At 37.4% G+C, this 17,794-nt stretch overlaps 1 protein-coding gene across 1 annotated transcript in view; it reads left to right on the top strand.

Moving 5' to 3' along the window:
• Positions 1-17,738, top strand: part of LOC132847615 (probable E3 ubiquitin-protein ligase HERC4) — a 21,014-nt gene extending 3,276 nt beyond the window's left edge. Inside the window, exons 6-24 of the mRNA XM_060873070.1 lie at positions 1,125-1,255; positions 2,452-2,579; positions 2,657-2,730; positions 2,826-2,935; positions 3,812-3,871; positions 3,987-4,092; positions 4,262-4,454; positions 5,812-5,972; positions 6,063-6,137; positions 6,610-6,693; positions 8,603-8,686; positions 9,687-9,785; positions 10,877-11,017; positions 12,659-12,825; positions 13,007-13,070; positions 13,164-13,234; positions 15,057-15,240; positions 15,347-15,449; positions 16,368-17,738. Of these exons, the coding sequence (XP_060729053.1) occupies positions 1,125-1,255; positions 2,452-2,579; positions 2,657-2,730; positions 2,826-2,935; positions 3,812-3,871; positions 3,987-4,092; positions 4,262-4,454; positions 5,812-5,972; positions 6,063-6,137; positions 6,610-6,693; positions 8,603-8,686; positions 9,687-9,785; positions 10,877-11,017; positions 12,659-12,825; positions 13,007-13,070; positions 13,164-13,234; positions 15,057-15,240; positions 15,347-15,449; positions 16,368-16,579 (2,247 nt within the window). The 3' untranslated portion in view covers positions 16,580-17,738. The remainder of the gene's footprint in view (positions 1-1,124; positions 1,256-2,451; positions 2,580-2,656; positions 2,731-2,825; positions 2,936-3,811; positions 3,872-3,986; positions 4,093-4,261; positions 4,455-5,811; positions 5,973-6,062; positions 6,138-6,609; positions 6,694-8,602; positions 8,687-9,686; positions 9,786-10,876; positions 11,018-12,658; positions 12,826-13,006; positions 13,071-13,163; positions 13,235-15,056; positions 15,241-15,346; positions 15,450-16,367) is intronic.
• The last annotated feature ends 56 nt before the right edge of the window (positions 17,739-17,794 follow it).

Here is a 17,794-nt window from a genome sequence, read left to right on the forward strand (position 1 = left end):
AAAAGTGTAAACATACTGCAGAACTGATGTGTGACTTATTTTGACCATAAAAACAACAGTAATGTGTCATTCATATTTATTTGAAATTTTCGGTATCTAATTTTATGTCTTTTAATTTCTTCCCATCTTTTATCCTATACACATTTACCTTCAGAGAATCCTAAAGCACGTGAAATGTGAAATAATATTAAACTTGCTATAGAGAACAGTTTCTTTGGTATTATAGAATGTGTTGAATCGGATGTTGCTTCTTTCTCATTCTCTAAGATGGTAAGCTGTTCACGTGGGGTCAGAACTCGAGCGGTCAGCTAGGTTTGGGGAGGGATGAGTCGAGCTCTCCGTCTCCTCAGTTTCTTAAGTCTCTGTGTGGGATTCCACTGGCTCAGATCAGCGCTGGAGGAGACCACAGCTTCGCCCTGTCTCTCTCCGGAGCCGTGTTCGGTTGGGGAAGGAACAATGCCGGGCAGCTTGGTCTGGGACATACAGATGGTGTGTTGACTTATAAATAATAAATAAGAAAATCCAATTTTCCAAATAAATCAAGATTCAAACTCTAAACTTTCTGGATCCAAAAATGTATTTAAAAATAATCTGATATTTATGTATTCTCGTCTCAGACGTGTACAGTCCAACCTGTGTGAATAACCTGAGCCAAAAGAAAACAATTTCCATCTCATGTGGAGAAGAACACACTGCTACTTTGTCAAAGGTATCATTTAGAAGAATTTATATTTGTCCACCACATAGAAATATTTTGCTATTTTGATCCCCCTTAAGGTGCATCGAGGGCCAAACTTTCTTCAGTTTCATAACATTTTACCACTCTGTCAGGAATCGTGGGTGAAGTCCATAGGAACAGAATCAGACCCAGATGCAGGATAAAATGGGAGACGGGGATTTTATTAAGGAAAATAATTACATTTTCAGACATAGCAAAAACACTAGTGAAAAAACAGTCAACTAAAAATACGACAAAAAATATATGACATAAATTGGTAGAAACAATCCCTCTAACTGTACAAGCCGTCCATGACACACACCACTGTTCTGATTCTGATTGGTGAGAACCATTTTTTTTTTACCACAGCATTTTTTTTTTAACATTAGCACTTTTTTCATTCCAGGGAGGAACAGTTTTCACGTTCGGATCAGGCCGTTTTGGACAGCTTGGTCATAATTCATTACAAGATGAACTTCAGCCTCGTGTGGTGTCCGAGCTCTGGGGTTTAAGTGTGTCTCAAATCGCATGTGGGAGGTGTGTAAAGTCGCTATTTATGTTATAACTGAATTTCAGGAACCTGAAATGCTATATGTGCAGTTTGAAATGATTTTGCTATAAGTATTAGTATTAGTATTAGTGGTGTGATTGCTTCTTCTCCCGGACCTACTTCATCAACCCTGACACTCTAACAATGGTTGGAGTCTTGTCGCCTGGTGTGCACTCTGCTGGAGATAGATCTGTATGGACAGCCAGTGACCCATGGGATTGTTGTGGATGGGGCCACCCGGAGACTGTCACGCCTTCTTTAAGCAATGTTGCATTGTGTTCAGGTCTTCATCGGCGACCATTTGAAGACTTCGGCAGGAAGAAATCAGTGTTTGGTCTGTGGTGAACTCAGAAATTGCAGTGACTTCTTAGTTTTTCAGGAGCAATTGGTTGTTTAATTCCACTCAGCTACAAACTGTTGTAGAAAGGAGATTATTTACATTTACTCACTTCTTGGTATGGTTCCTATCAAGGTTTCTTCCTCATATCATCACAGGGCGTTTTTCCTCACCACCGTCACCTCAGGCTTGATCACTAGAAAGATATAGTAACCTAATAATAAACTATATATTTTTTATTCTCTTTCTATACTTCTGTAAAGCTGCTTTGAAACAGTTTCTATTGTTAAAAGCGCTATTCAAATAAATTGAACAGAATTGAATATTAGTAAGGGGGCACCGTGGCTTAGTGGTTAGCACGTTCGCCTCACACCTCCAGGGTCGGGGTTCGATTCCCGCCTCCACCTTGTGTGAGCGGAGTTTGCATGTTCTCCCGGTGCCTCGGGGGTTTCCTCCGGGTACTCCGGTTTCCTCCCCCGGTCCAAAGACATGCATGGTAGGTTGATTGGCATCTCTGGATCATTGTCCCTAGTGTGTGATTGCGTGAGTGAATGAGAGTGTGTGTGTGCCCTGCGATGGGTTGGCACTCCATCCAGGGTGTATCCTGCCTTGATGCCCGATGACACCTGAGGCTCCCCGTGACCCGAGGTAGTTCGGATAAGCGGTAGAAGATGAATGAATGAATGAATATTAGTAAATGACACACTGTATTCATTTAAAAAAAGTTTCTTAAAATTAGGAGATCAAACGTAACTCTGTCAAGTTCTTTATTTTATATTACTGTACTGCATGCACTTTGCTATCATTATTATTATGAATATTATTATTTCTTGATGTGTATTTTAGGCATCACACTCTGGCACTGGTCAAATTGTCAAACACAATCTATTCATTTGGATGTGGAGAACAAGGACAACTAGGAAATGGGCAAAGAACCAATCAGAGTGTGCCACTTCCTGTCCAGCTGCCACCAGGTAATAAACCAACCTCCATTATAAACTTTAAATTGAATGCAAGCGAATAATTAACAAATTCTAAAATTAATGCACAGTGTCAAGTAACAGCCATACGCTCGAGAGAATCATCGCTGGTGGGAATCGATCCCTTATCATGAGCTCTCCTCAGGTACGATACGACATGACTGATCCCATTATCAATTCTAAATAAATAAATAAACTATTTTAAATTGTCTAATGGTGTGTTTTTCTTTCGGGCTGTAGAACTCTGAACCTGAGCCTAATCGAAGGAGGGAGATAGTGACATTAGGGGACAGAATGATTAAAAGATGGGTAACTGAGTGTGAATCAAATCAGTGGAGGATGATCAAAAAGTGAGTGTTGTGATAAATTCTGCTGTATTCTATTCGTCGTCTTTATAACCTCTTCACTCCACTGATCTCTGTTGACCGATTCATTTATTGATTTAGTTGATTTGTCATGTTGGTGATGGCGTGGCATGACTGAGCAGACCCAAGTGCAGGGATAGAGATGAACCATGGTTTATCTGGCGAGAACTATAATAAAATGTCACTTAACTTAAACAAGACATGGTACTAATTAAAAACAAGAGTTTTTCAGAACAATGAGAGTGTGTGTGTGCCCTGCGATGGGTTGGCACTCCGTCCAGGGTGTATCCTGCCTTGATGCCCGATGATGCCTGAGATAGGCACAGGCTCCCCGTGACACGAGGTAGTTCGGATAAGTGGTAGAAAATGAATGAGTGAGTGAGTTTTTCAGGACATAGAACCATACAACGGCAAACACGGTGCACGACACACAAGGAGGGGTATAAATAACAAGCCAACAATAGGGGTACTGGGAAACAGGTGAACTCATACAAGACATATTCATGTAACAATAAACAACAATACAACTTCCAGCGCCCCCTAGTGCTCTGACAGGATACAGTCCCAGTCTCTGACCTCTGTTCTCACGTTACTTTTTTTTTATTAGACCATTTGAACATTTGAACACAACCAGTATGTTAAACTGGTTTCTTAAGCGTCACGTCCAGGCAAGATTAAAAAGTAAATTAAAAAAAGGAAAAAGTATCTTTTCTATTAACTATTGACCAAAATAGTCAATTTGGTCAATATTCACTAGTTAATATTAATATCTAATTAATATCTGAATGCATTGTGCGACACTATAGATTATCTGATGATGATTTCCGTACTGATTTTTTTTCTGTTTTTTCACTAACATAGGGAAATAAAAACAGTTTTCTCATCCCTGGCTTGTATAAATGGGAGCTTCATTATAGACGGGTAATTTGGACAGATTTTTTACAAACGATACATACATTTAAATTAAATAGCAAAACCATCCAACTGTTTTAACATATTTGTTTTTTCTTTTATGTGTTATGTGTGTATCGTGTAGCTGTGATAGACATTATCAAACATCCACACACTTCTCTGGCTTGGATATGGAATCGGTGAAAAGTGCTTTTGACCGTTTGGCTGAGAAGGAGAGTGTGTTGTTGGAGGTAAAAAAACATCCATACAGAACTATTCATGGCTTCATCACCTTGTCAGTTCTTTATTTGTTGTGAAAATGTGGATTGTTGTTTTTTTTTGAAGAGGTTTTATAGGTTTAAACCTGAACGGATGCAACAATGCCTGGGACTTCAGTGTAATCTGTTTTATCTGTTTCAGGTTAGGAAGGTGGTAGAGAAAGATCTTCTTCCCACTCTGGGTTTCAAGGCTGCTGGTGTGGAGGCTTTGAGGGTTTTTCTCATCCTGCCTGAACTCCTGCGAGTGCTGGATGAACTGGGACACGAGACAAAGCTCACAGCATCTTATGCTTCTGCAGTTTTAAGTCTGAATCCGGGTATGCTTGGATTATTAGGTAAGATATATGATGATAGCTGATCACATATGGAGTGTGATAAGTGCAAGCGTAGATGTGTGTAGATGTACTGTGTAAAGAATGACGTGCGGAACACTTTAATGCTTCTCACAGTGAAAAAACAACCATAAATAGATAAATAGAAACATTTTTCAGCACTTGAAATTCAATTAAAATAAATTTAAAATATATAACACCAAGGCATGGTGGCTTGGTGGTTAGCACGTTCGCCTCACACCTCCAGGGTTGGAGGTTCGATTCCCGCCTCCACCTTGTGTGTGTGGAGTTTGCATGTTCTTCCCACCTCCACCTTGTGTGTGTGGAGTTTGCATGTTCTCCCCGTGCTCGGGGGTTTCTACAGAAATTGTCTGTAGTGTGTGATTGCGTGAGTGAATGAGTGTGTGTGTGTGTACCCTGCGATGGGTTGGCACTCCGTCCAGGGTGTATCCTGCCTTGATGCCCGATGACGCCTGAGATAGGCACAGGCTCCCCGTGACCCGAGGTAGTTCGGATAAGCGGTAGAAAATGAATGAATGAATGAACACCAAGGCCCGTATTCATAAAGATTCTAAGAATGATCTCAGAGAGCTCCTAATTTTAGCTTAAGAGTGATTTAGGACTGATCTCAGAGCAACTCAATACAACAGCTTTTATCTTAGAGAGGAGGCGGGGCTTAACCCTGTTACTAGGTATGACACATTCTTTTGAAGACTGTGATTGGTTATCTAATAAAAAAATGAGCTCTTTTAAATTCTGGTCTATTATAAACCTTTACTTTGTCTCTGTGTTAAGATATTTGAGACTATATCGTGTAGGGATTACGTTCGTGATTAGAGATGCTCTAACATCTGTATGTTATAAATGTAATAAATGTAATGTACAGTAAATGTAAATGTAATCATTACTGACAGCACAGAAATATCATAGAGACAAATTATATCATTTCTGTCGCTAGGGCATTTTGGCTCTGTGACAGAGATGTTAGCGTCTCTACACGAGCTAATCTGTATTATCTTATTAACTCACTATCTTTATTAAATATTGTATACAGTGCATTTCTTCTCCCTCTTCACCTTTTGGACATTTTCTCCTCTGTTAAAGAAACTCTTAATCCACTTAAAAGACCTCCTAAGACTTTTTGACCTTATGAGTTCTTTTAAGGGTTAAAATGCTTTAAAAAATAACTTTTATCTTTACTAGGATCTGCTCTTTACTTTTAATGGGAAACCTCCCTATTTCTAAGAATCTCCATAGAATTAAGTCACTCGGAGAAACTTTTACACTAAAAACTTTCATGATCAAGGGCCCAAATTGTGCTGCATTCCATAGTAAGTGTTGTTTATATATCTTTTTTCAGAGAACTTCTGGTCTGAACTTCCCGAAACATTCCTTAAAACAATAGTGAAACTTTTTCAAACTTCATCTGGAAAAATGATATCTGAGATGATGTATGGAAAACAAAACAACATGTATTCACCCTTAAGTACATCATTACAAGTCCTCCAGATGCTCTACAAGGTAAATAGAGGGCATCTTGAATCCAGATTGAGTGAAAGAATGAATTTTTTTTCGCGAGTTACACATTTACCTTTACTTTGTGTTCTACAGGCTTCCTGCAGGAACCAAAGAAAACTCACACCTGGAGATTTCATCATCAATGAGATCAATGAGCTGTTTGACATGGTATCGGACAAATCTTCGTATTGAACAACTTTAGCAAAAATAAGGCATACAAATCTAGAATGAATTAGGAAATGTCACTGATTTATAACACATTTATAACACATTTATAACACATTTGACTGTATACACTGTATACTATACAGTTATAAAAAAGGACATTATTTCTAATCACATATTATCTCGTTTTTATCTACCTCATATTATCTCGTTTTTATCTACCTCATATTATCTAGTTGTTTCTTGCCACGGTTGCCTCAGGCTTAGTAATAAATATAAAATTCCTTTTAAACTTTGTAATTACTACTCTGAATTTTTATATTTCTCTAAAGCTGCTTTGAGACAACGTCCATTGTTAAAAGAGCTACACATACTGCATAAAATGAAATTGAATTGATCTGAACTTTTTTGTTTTAATGTCAGGTGTGGTACTTTGTTTAAATTTGTCCTAAATATATATTTTTATATCCCTTAGTTATATGCCGTACAGACAGACATCACTAATGCTTTATGGACTGTAGACCTTAATGCGCTGCTTCTACAAAAGCAACACTATATGGTGAGTAACCTATGCATACAAAGCCATCGTGAATGATGGAATATGAGATTTTATCATGGCTTACACACACACACACACACACACACACATAAACAGAAAGATCGCAACAATCTGATCCGGCATTGTATATACATAACCTATAGTTGTACATTCTCTGTATACCTCAGTATGTGTTTATTCATATATTTTATTACTCAGTATGTTTACATACTATATATATATATATATATATTTCGATCTATAAAAAATATTAACATACTCATTTATACGGTGGCCGGGAAGTGCAAAACAAATTAACAAAACCGAAAACACATTAACAAAACCCAAACCAAATTAACAAAACGGAAAACAAATTAACAAAACCCAAACCAAATTAACAAAACCCAAACCAAATTAACAAAAGCGAAAACAAATTAACAAAACCCAAACCAAATTAACAAAACGGAAAACAAATTAACAAAACCCAAACCAAATTAACAAAACGGAAAACAAATTAACAAAACCCAAACCAAATTAACAAAACGGAAAACAGATTAACAAGTCAGACAACCCGGAAGCGGTTGGTATAATTTGTGAATGGAAACTTACCATCATCGGACGAGACACCTTTCATTCACATGTATATCTTTAATGACAGTCGTCTTGTCCAATGATCGGTAAGTTTTCATTCACAAACTATACTTACTGCTTCCGGGTTGGTATAGTTTGTGATTGGACAAGACACCTGTCACTCAAAGTATACATGAAGTTCAACAGTCTGCCGCAGGGAAAAGTTGGAATGGATGGATGGAATGGATTACTGTGGATTAATTCTGTTATTTTCTTGAACGGAGAACTTTATTTAAACGGAGAACTTTACACATTACACATAAGATTCCATACCTGTATATCTTGAGTGACAAGTGTCTTGTCCAATGATCGGTAAGTTTCCATTCAAAAAACAATACACTACCGTTTCTGGATTGTCTGACTTGTCGTTGTGTTTTCGGTTTTGTTAATTTGGTTTGGGTTTTGTTAATTTGGTTTGGGTTTTGTTAATTTGGTTTGGGTTTTGTTAATGTGTTTTCCGTTTTGTTAATTTGGTTTGGGTTTTGTTAATTTGTTTTCCGTTTTGTTAATTTGGTTTGGGTTTTGTTAATGTGTTTTCCGTTTTGTTAATTTGGTTTGGGTTTTGTTAATTTGTTTTCGGTTTTGTTAATTTGGTTTGGGTTTTGTTAATGTGTTTTCCGTTTTGTTAATTTGGTTTGGGTTTTGTTAATGTGTTTTCCGTTTTGTTAATTTGGTTTGGGTTTTGTTAATGTGTTTTCCGTTTTGTTAATTTGGTTTGGGTTTTGTTAATTTGTTTTCGGTTTTGTTAATTTGGTTTTGGATTTGTTAATGTGTTTTCCGTTTTGTTAATTTGGTTTGGGTTTTGTTAATTTGTTTTGCACTTCCCGGCCACCGTACATTTACACATTATACATCATTACTATCACTTTGGTTATTGTATTGTATACAATACTGCTGATATTGTATTTTTTTTTTTTTGTTTTGTTTTAATTTAATTTCAATTCTTAAAATTGTAGTTTAGCTTGCACCAGATTCTGTGAAATGCACTGTTTTAATTTGGCTCTACTCAATATAGTGACAATAAAATAATCTTGAATCTTAAATTGAATTTTTTAAAACTTCTGAGTAAGATAAATCGACTTAATATTCAAATCCAGTCTCTATTGTTAGCATTTTGTAATGATTCAATGATACAGACACAGGAAAGTCTATATGCATAATAGCATATGATGTACTGACTGTTACTTCACTTTGCTTCTAGTCACATTTGACAAACTATAATTGTATTTTTTTCATAATTGTAACAGCAAAGCTTTATTCCTTACATATTAACCACTGTATTACAATTCTCTCATTGCAGCAAACCTTAAAACTTCTGATCTCGAGTCCTTACGTCTTTACTATGGAGGCTAAATACAGACTTCTAAAGTTCAGAGAACCTCTGGTGTGTATTTACATCCACTGATATTTACTGATGTGTTTCTGGGAAGCTTTGCTTAATATAATCTAATATATTTATGAATTGTTCCAAAACCCTACCTTTTTAACTTTTTAATTTCCAATTTCATTAGTGACGTCACTGACTCGGGGAAAAAACACACAAAATGACTTATTTTTAATATAACAGATTCTGGATTGGATGTTTTTTGTTTTTTTTTTACTTTTAACATCATTTAACTAATGATGCATTGTGAGTTTTTTTGCAGCATCAGATTTAAATGTTTAATTTTTTTCTGCTCGTGGCTTCGTTTTTGCCCCATTGACTCTCATTATGATGACTTTTTTTAATTGCATGACCATGATTTATAATCATGCATTCTTGATTGTTCATGGCTTGGGATTCTGCTGGGAAGAATTAGTGATTTTTAGTGAAAAATTAGTGATTGACGGTTGATGCCATTAACCCTCTACATAGCTTTTTTTTTTTTTTTTTTTTTTTTTTTTACAAAAAAGCTTAGTTTCAGGCTTTTTTATATGGAGTTTTATAGAGTATATCAGCATATTATAGTGTGTGTGTGTGTTCAGTCTTTCCAGCAAGTCCAGTGACATCACCAATGAAATCGGCAATTAAAATGTTCAAATCCTGGATTATTTTTAAATATTTAGTAGTTTTGATCAGAACTGAGATTGATTAACAGACCTATGCAAATATAGTTGAAAAAAATATTCATCTGATATATATATATTTTTTTATATCAGTTTAATTTAGTGTTTTATCCACGAACATAACGAAATTATAGTGAATTTGTCCACAGCAAATTATAGACCTGTTAAAAAAATTTTTATATAATCTTTCCAAAATATTTGTCAAATAAAGTTTCGTCACAAAAAAACTATTTGCTGAAACACAGGTAAACATTTTGGCCAAATGATGGGGAATCTACGTCCCCTGGTAGAACAGCGCACAATTAATGATGTCCCATTTTGGGATTCTGTAACTCTAGGTACCATTTAGGATGGAGTTAAGACGTACCGCACTCCTGGAGGACTGTTTCCAATGTCTGAGGAACGCAAGTGAGCAAGCGCTGAAGGGCTGGCTGCAGGTACGACCGAATACAAACTTTATGTAGCATATCTTGTTTTAAAAAGTTCTCCAAAACTCATTGTGAAGACTAAAAAACTGGCACAAATAGCATTAGACTTTACAATAAATCAGTTTATTTGTGGCTACTTTGAAATATTCTGGAGAGAGATTTAGTGTATGTGTATAAAATTCAGCAGTGTGTATCTGCATCATATCGGGAGAGATGAAGGAGAAATCAGTGTCTCTTTGCCACAGATCATTTGCTCTCTTCTGTCTTTGCTTTCATTGGTAGCACAGAGTTGCTCCATATTTGCATAAAGTTCAACTATTTCAATTGTGTCACCTCGCGTAACAAGCCAACATATAGTTGATAGTTGATATAACGTTGAAAATGAATGATCTCTGAACATAGCAGGCCACGTCAGCTACTGTAAAAGCCTAAATGGCTATTATATAGTACTATATAGATCAGGCATGTGTATCTGTTTGCCTCTTTAATGAAACTGGTGTGTAATGTGGTTAATGTCTAATAAGAGATCTAAATCTATATTCAAGGGGCACGGTGGCTCAGTGGTTAGCACGTTCGCCTCACACCTCCAGGGTCGGGGTTAGATTCCCGCCTCCACCTTGTGTGTGTGGAGTTTGCATGTTCTCCCCGTGCCTCGGGGGTTTCCTCCGGGTACTCCGGTTTCCTCCCCTGGTCCAAAGACATGCATGGTAGGTTGTTTGGCGTCTCTGGAAAATTGTCCGTAGTGTGTGATTGCGTGAGTGAATGAGTGTGTGTGTGCCCTGTGATGGGTTGGCACTCCGTCCAGGGTGTATCCTGCCTTGATGCCCGATGACGCCTGAGATAGGCACAGGCTCCCCGTGACCTGAGGTAGTTCGGATAAGCGGTAGAAAATGAGTGAACGAATCTATATTCAAATCTCTGCAATTCACACGATTACTTCCGAATGGTCCACAACATTATAACATATAAACGTTAATAGAAGGCAAAAGTGCATGATATTCATTTTATACAGTTGCTATTGTTAATCCAAATGATGAAAGGACCTTTGAGGGGCATTCATCAGTTACATTAATACCGTATTGTGTGTATTTAACACGCAGGTGGTGTACTGTGAGAACTTCGAGAAGAGCGACGTCAATAAGAGGGACTTCTTTCACAATGCATTTAAAATGCTGCTGGACCCAGAATCGAAAATGTTCATGTACAACGACACAAAAACGCTCATCTGGTTTCCTGTTGAGGTGAGTCAAAAAAAATGTGATTACTGTACAGTGATATAGTGTTGTAAGTAAAGTTACAGGTATTTAGTGTCAGTGTTGAGAAACAGTGTAGACACCTACAGGGAGCATGAATTGGAATAAAGTTTTCATGTATTAGGAGTAATTAAGGGTGGGTTTATATGTGAATGTGTGAGACAACATGGTGATGTACAGTACCATGAATTTTTAATTGTAAAAGTAGGAGGAGTTTGCAGGGTAGTAAGTGACAGTATTTGAATTCTGCACATTTATTTTTGTTGTATTATCTATAACTATTACTGTTGCTTGGCTTCCTCTTTGAAGTCTCACTAAGAATTAGAGGTCTTCTCGGGTCTAAAAAAAATGTACCCGACCCGAAGTGACCCGAATCACTTTTTACCCAAACCCGACGTGCATACTTTTTTTTTTTTTAAGAAAGACCCGACCCGAGACAAACCCGTTTTTTTTTAACCCGACTGGACGGGACTAAAGTATTTATTAATAATACTATTATTAATAAACTTTTAGACCCGAACCCGCTCGGGTCTCGGGTCGGACCTCGGGTTTTCGGATCTAAGTGGACCCGTGAAGACCTCTACTAAGAATACAGCTCATCGAGTTTGTTGACCTGCATTAAAAATGGGGTGCACATTTAAACAATACCAAGGGTGCCATTACTTTACATTTATTAAAAATTACAAAAACGGGTTTTCTTCATAGATTAAAAAAAACAGACCCAAAGGCCAGGATAGCTAAAAGACACGATAAGATGGTGAAAAATAAATACAAACTGGAAAACGCTAGGAAGAAAACTTGGGGAAGGAAAGAAAACCGAAACTCAAAGATTACGAAGCCAATTACAAATACGTCAAAAGTCAATGCAGCAGGGATAAATCGAAAAGACAAATAGACGCATAAGGAACTGGTGTGCAGAGGCGGGAAGGAATTAAGTCTAGGGAGGGGCAGACACGTGAACACAAATTGTAAACAAAGACACAGCACAAAATGCAAATGCCAGAACGCCTACTAATATCCAACAGGAAAACGTCCAGGAGTTTCATTTATTCTTCCATGTGGGTTCTCTGGGGTCATTCATCATACCCAACAGGTAGACTAGGTATGATAAATTACTGTGAATAAGTATGTGAATGTGAGTGCATGGCACTCTGTAATGGACTTGTGAACCTTCCCTCCTTTTCCCCATTGATTCCTGAGTCCACTACGAGCCTCTCCAATATAAGACCCTTATTAAGATGAATGTATGAAAATTTTTTAAATCAGTTGGATGCAAACTCTCAGGATGTGTTCATGCATTACATGGCAGCTATGAGTTCTTTAATATTCAGTAGGACTTTAACAGATACTTTAACAGATCTTGACATTATTTACTGTCCAGTGTCCCCCAATTGAGGATGAGGTTCTCTTCTGAGTCTGGTTCCTCTCCAGGTTTCTTACTTATATCATCTCAGGGTTGCTCATTAGGGAAAATGGTAGAACTAAATAGTAACTAAATTTTAAACTTAGATTTTTAAAACTTTTTAAATTCGATTCTGTTTCTATACTTATGTAAAGCTGCTTTGAGGCTATGTGAATTGTTAAAAGTGATATCTTTTAAACGTACCCTTCGACCTCTCTTTCCTTCAGCTCAGTTTACCAGAGGACACATACTTTTTTCTTGGACTCCTGTGTGGTCTGGCCTTTTACAACAACAGCGTTGTGCCTATTCCCATTCCTTTAGCCTTGTTTAAAAAACTTCTTGACATCGAACCTACCCTGGACGATTTTGCTGAGATAAGTCCTGTCGAAGCACAGTAAGTTTTTCAGACAAACTTTTTATATTATTGTCTGTTATACCACAGCTCAGTAGAACGCTTGGTTCTGATTGGTCAGACGGTGTTGATAAAAAGTGCCATTTTTATAAACCCAAAAGTTATTCCTTTTTTTTTTTTTTGCTGTCAGCTAAAACATATCTGTCTATGTTTCTCTAATCAGGAGTTTGCGGTACATCCGAGACTACAGTGATGATGATGCTGAGAACATGGGCATGATCTACACTGTAAGAGCACATTATTACACAAGCTTACTTAAAGTGTAAACAGTTGACATTTTGTGTTATAATGTATTAATGTTTTCTTTAAACCATGCTCAGATTACGTGGAATGACAAGCAAGTCGAGCTAGATCCAGACGAGCCTGAAAAAGCTGTGACAAGCTCGAACAAGTTAGTTACATTTTCATGAACATTTCATTCTTCTAAGCATTTTCTGTACTATTTAGCCTACACAGGGTCACAGAGAGCTTAGAGCTTATCTAAGGCACAAGGCTGGGGACTTTCAGCACATTGCAGGGAACAATCGCACACAAACACACACACACACACACCATGTCAGACAATAGTCATTACACACAGGTCTTCGCACTGGGAGAGTAAACCCACAAAGCATGGGGAGACGATGCAAAATCCAGGCACACAGAGTGGGGACAGGAATCAAACCCTCAAGCCTGGTAGTGCGATACAAACATACTACCCACCTAGCCACAAGTTCCCCATACAGTCACTTTAGGATTTGAAATTAAAGTATAGTAAACATGTGAAAGTGAAGTGAAAGTGACGTGACATACGGCTAAGTACGGTGACCCATACTCAGAATTCGTTCTCTGCCTTTAACCCATCCAAAGTGCACACACACAGCAGTGAACACACACACCGTGAACACACATCCGGAGCAGTGGGCAGCCATTTATACTGCGGCGCCCAGGGAGCAGTTGGGGGGGTTCGGTGCCTTGCTCAAGGGCACCTCAGTCGAGTCTGGCCAGCCCGAGACTCGAACCCACAACCGTTAGGCCACGATCTGCCCCATGTGTATGTGTCTATGTCTCTAACGTTGTGTGGCGTTTTCAAGATTAAAAATGAAAATTAACCCATTCGCCATAATGACACCTACATCATAAACTGACATATATATCAGAAAACAAGTCTTCATGGATGTATGCCATGATGTAATCGTGCCAATTGGGTGGCGCTAAGCGTCAGATAATGCTGTAGTTGTGAGTGAACAAAATCAAAATAAAATAAATGGATTTGCATTTCAAGCTCAAGCATCAGGATAATCATGGAGAAGCTACAATTGTTACAACAGTTGACCACTAGACCACAAATTAATCAGGATTAGCATACTAAATACTATCGTTTAATGGTGTCATTGGTTATTGGAACATCCCTGCAGAATTATTTGTATACATTCTTCTGATTTATCATATGCGTAAGTTGCTATTGACTCTCATTCTGTACAAGGTGATATCACGTGCGTAACGGTCAGGAGACGTCGTCTGAAATGGGGATCGACCCCAAATCTCTACGGTAGTCTGGATCGGCCACGTTACAGAGAATCAGACTCATATGCAGGATAAAACTGATGCTTTATTAAATTAAAACTAAACAAACACTACAACGAGACTTGAACAAAGATACAAAACAAATGAAGCATGAGTAATGAAAACATGATTACCACATGGATACCTGGATACACAAAAAGGCGACACACCATACGACACAAATACAAAACAATGACTGATAAAGACAGGTACAAAAGGGCTGGTGCATAGGGAATATTTACAGGGGAAATGTGAAACAGGTGATAAGGAGGGAAAGTGGAACAATTGGATGGGCATGGTACATATCACAAAAACAAAAAGCAGGCTATTTGCCCCTTTGGTGGTCCCAAGTAACTTTCCCAGTAGCTACTGACAACGTGAGGCAATTTACAGAAGTGTATTTTGTATTGCTTTCTTTTCAAACCCTTTCCTTTTCTCATCACCCTTCTCATCAGCAGCTAAACATAAAAAATTATTACAAACAAATCAATTATTTTATCACCACAACTCTGAGGTGATAAAATAATTGATTTGTTTATACTAATCGAAAATGTCAGATATGTTGATGTGTAAAGTGTTAAAGTGCTTTTCACCAAACTCAACTTTAAATACCAAAATTCTGCTGGGGTGTGAGACATTAACAATATCAACTTTTATTACTTTCACAGAAACGTGTTTGTGGACACGTACGTTGATTACGTCCTGAACAAATCGGTGGAACGGGTGTTTAATGAGTTTAAGAAAGGCTTCTACAAAGTGTGTGAGAGAAGCATGGTGAACTTATTTCAGCCGGAGGAGCTCAGAGGAGTGATGCTGGGCTCGGAGGAATACGAATGGGACGTACTCAAAGAGGTGGATAAAAAGATTTGATGATTGATGATTTGTATTAAAATTGCAACTGATAGCTTATTGTTTTGAAAACATAACTCGTGTGTGTGTGTTTTGTTATGCTGAACAGAATGCAACTTATGAATACGTATTTGACGAAGAACACCCGACAATCGTCCTGTTCTGGGAAGTGTTTGACGAACTGCCGGACCAGGACAAGAAAGCTTTCCTCTGTGAGTCCATTTATATCTCGTTCCAAAAGTGTGCATGTTTAAAATTGTCATTTACTCTTACCTAAGTCTAATTAATTTTGGGGGAAGTTGTGGCTCAAGCAATTAAGTCTCTGGGTTGTTGATCAGAGGCTCAGGGTTCAAGCCCCAGCACTGCCATGCTGCCACTGTTGGGCCCTTGAGCAAGGCCCTTAACCCTTTCTGCTCCAGTGGTGCTCTATCATGTCTGACCCTGTTCTCTGACATCAACCTCCAAAGCTGGGATATGTGAAGAAATAATTTCACTGTGCTGTAATGTAGATGTGACAAAATAAAGGCTTCTATTCTAAATGACCATAAAACACTTGTTCTAACAGAAAAGTTTTCACTCTACTTGTGTGGAGCTTTCAAAAAAATGAATATATCATATATCATAATGAAACATACAGTACACTATAAGTTGGTATACATAACTTTTCACACATATGTGACATGATGTGAGCCTTCAATTTTGTTCTGTAGTTGTAGTTGTGAATGAATGAATTCAGAGAGCTGATATTTTTATTGCTACAGTTTAAGATGTAGACATGGGTTATAGATGAAATATTACAGCAAACTCTCAAAGAAAAAATAAATCTGTATGCTGTAGTCTTGCCTTAAACGAGTAAACTTATATTGACACCGTTAGACATAAAAGATTGATGAAAAATGTTAAAATAAAATAAAAACTAAATGGAGCATGTCTGGAAGGATGCAGAACTCTGTGCTCCATATGATGTGGTTCTAAACATTGGGAAACCTGAATAACCACTAAAACTGGCTGGTGACTTAAGTCGATATCTCATCACTTGTTATCTGTGCTATGTGTTCTCATAATTATCTAAACAGTATTAACATCCATCCATCCAGTATTAACACTGCCATGTCATTTTTATTCTGCAGTGTTCGTGACTGGGTTTGATCGAGTTCCAATTCTGGGTATGGCAGAGGTGAAGATGACAGTGCGACCCCTATGTTACGCTACACAGGATTATCTGCCCCAGGCCCTTACATGTCATACCATCCTGGATCTCCCTATATACCAAAGCAAAGAAATACTCCAAATGAAGCTCACTGAGGCTATACACCACAAGAGAGGGTTCTGGGAGGATTAGAAATGATGGTCTGTTGATGGTTTATACAAATTGTTGTTTTATATAATTTGTTATTATGCTGCTACTGTATATGAAAATGTGGACTCTGTGATGTGAGCTATGTGTCATGAGACTTTATATCAGCCTAATGACTTGACATTTGTGGGATTTTTATACAATTCTTCTGATAACGCTAAGAAACTTTATTGTCCGTACAGACCTGAGCTCAGGATAGAAACAGGGACCCTGGATGTGGACTCTTACTGATGAGAACGCCGGTTGTTCAAAGCCGGGTCAAATCGTGTGCACTTTTGAGGATATTATGTAATTTCACATGACCACAAATCAGCCTTAAGTCTTAACTTTTCAATTCTTAACTTCTCAAGTCTTAATTTCTTAAGTCTTTATTTATTTCAGAAAACTAACTCTGTTTCATTTCAATTACCCCGGAAATGAGGGGAAATATATTTGCATATTGGGCGGGAGTAGAAAGATCGGATCGATATCCGATTCGCCGAGACGCATTTATGTGGCCTAATGTAAATGGAACAGTTTTAACAAATCAGATAGCTATGAAGTGACCAGGTGTAAAAAGGCCCTTAGGGACTACAAACCACACTGAAAGTGACAGAAGAAAAGTTTTTCAAATATATATATTTTTCAATATTTATATTAATAAATGCTTCCTCATAAAAAATATGATTGTTGTGTGATTAATCCTCATGATATATACTGTTATGGGGATGAATAAGAAGTCAACCCTGCAAATGAATGCTTAAATGCTCTGTATATCTGTTCAGACAAAGTGAGTACAGATATAGAAATTCTGCTTCTAGCAGAGCCCAATGTTGCAATATTACAACATTTCCCTAAAAACTTACTAAAATGTAAAAATTTGTAAAAATCTTTAATTTCTACATCAGAGGCCTTATAAAACAATATATGAGAGGTCAAATTTTTTTTTTGCTTATTTTTTCAATATTTGGGTTTTACAGGGTTAAGGATAAAAAGAAAAAAAAAATACGTTAATGGAAAAAATGTAGTGAAACTTTTACCTCTTTTACCAGCAGTTAAGGTGGTTTCATAATGAAAAACATATAACATTAAAATATTTAAGATGAATGTAAAGAATGTAATAAAATTGTAATGAATGTTGCTAATAAAAATGCATTTAAAAGTCTTTGCAGTAATTCAGTATTTTAAACATTGTGTCAGGAGCTCGGTCAGTTCCAGAGC

Source organism: Tachysurus vachellii, chromosome 6 (genome assembly GCF_030014155.1).
Source record: "Tachysurus vachellii isolate PV-2020 chromosome 6, HZAU_Pvac_v1, whole genome shotgun sequence".
Taxonomy (NCBI): domain Eukaryota; kingdom Metazoa; phylum Chordata; class Actinopteri; order Siluriformes; family Bagridae; genus Tachysurus; species Tachysurus vachellii.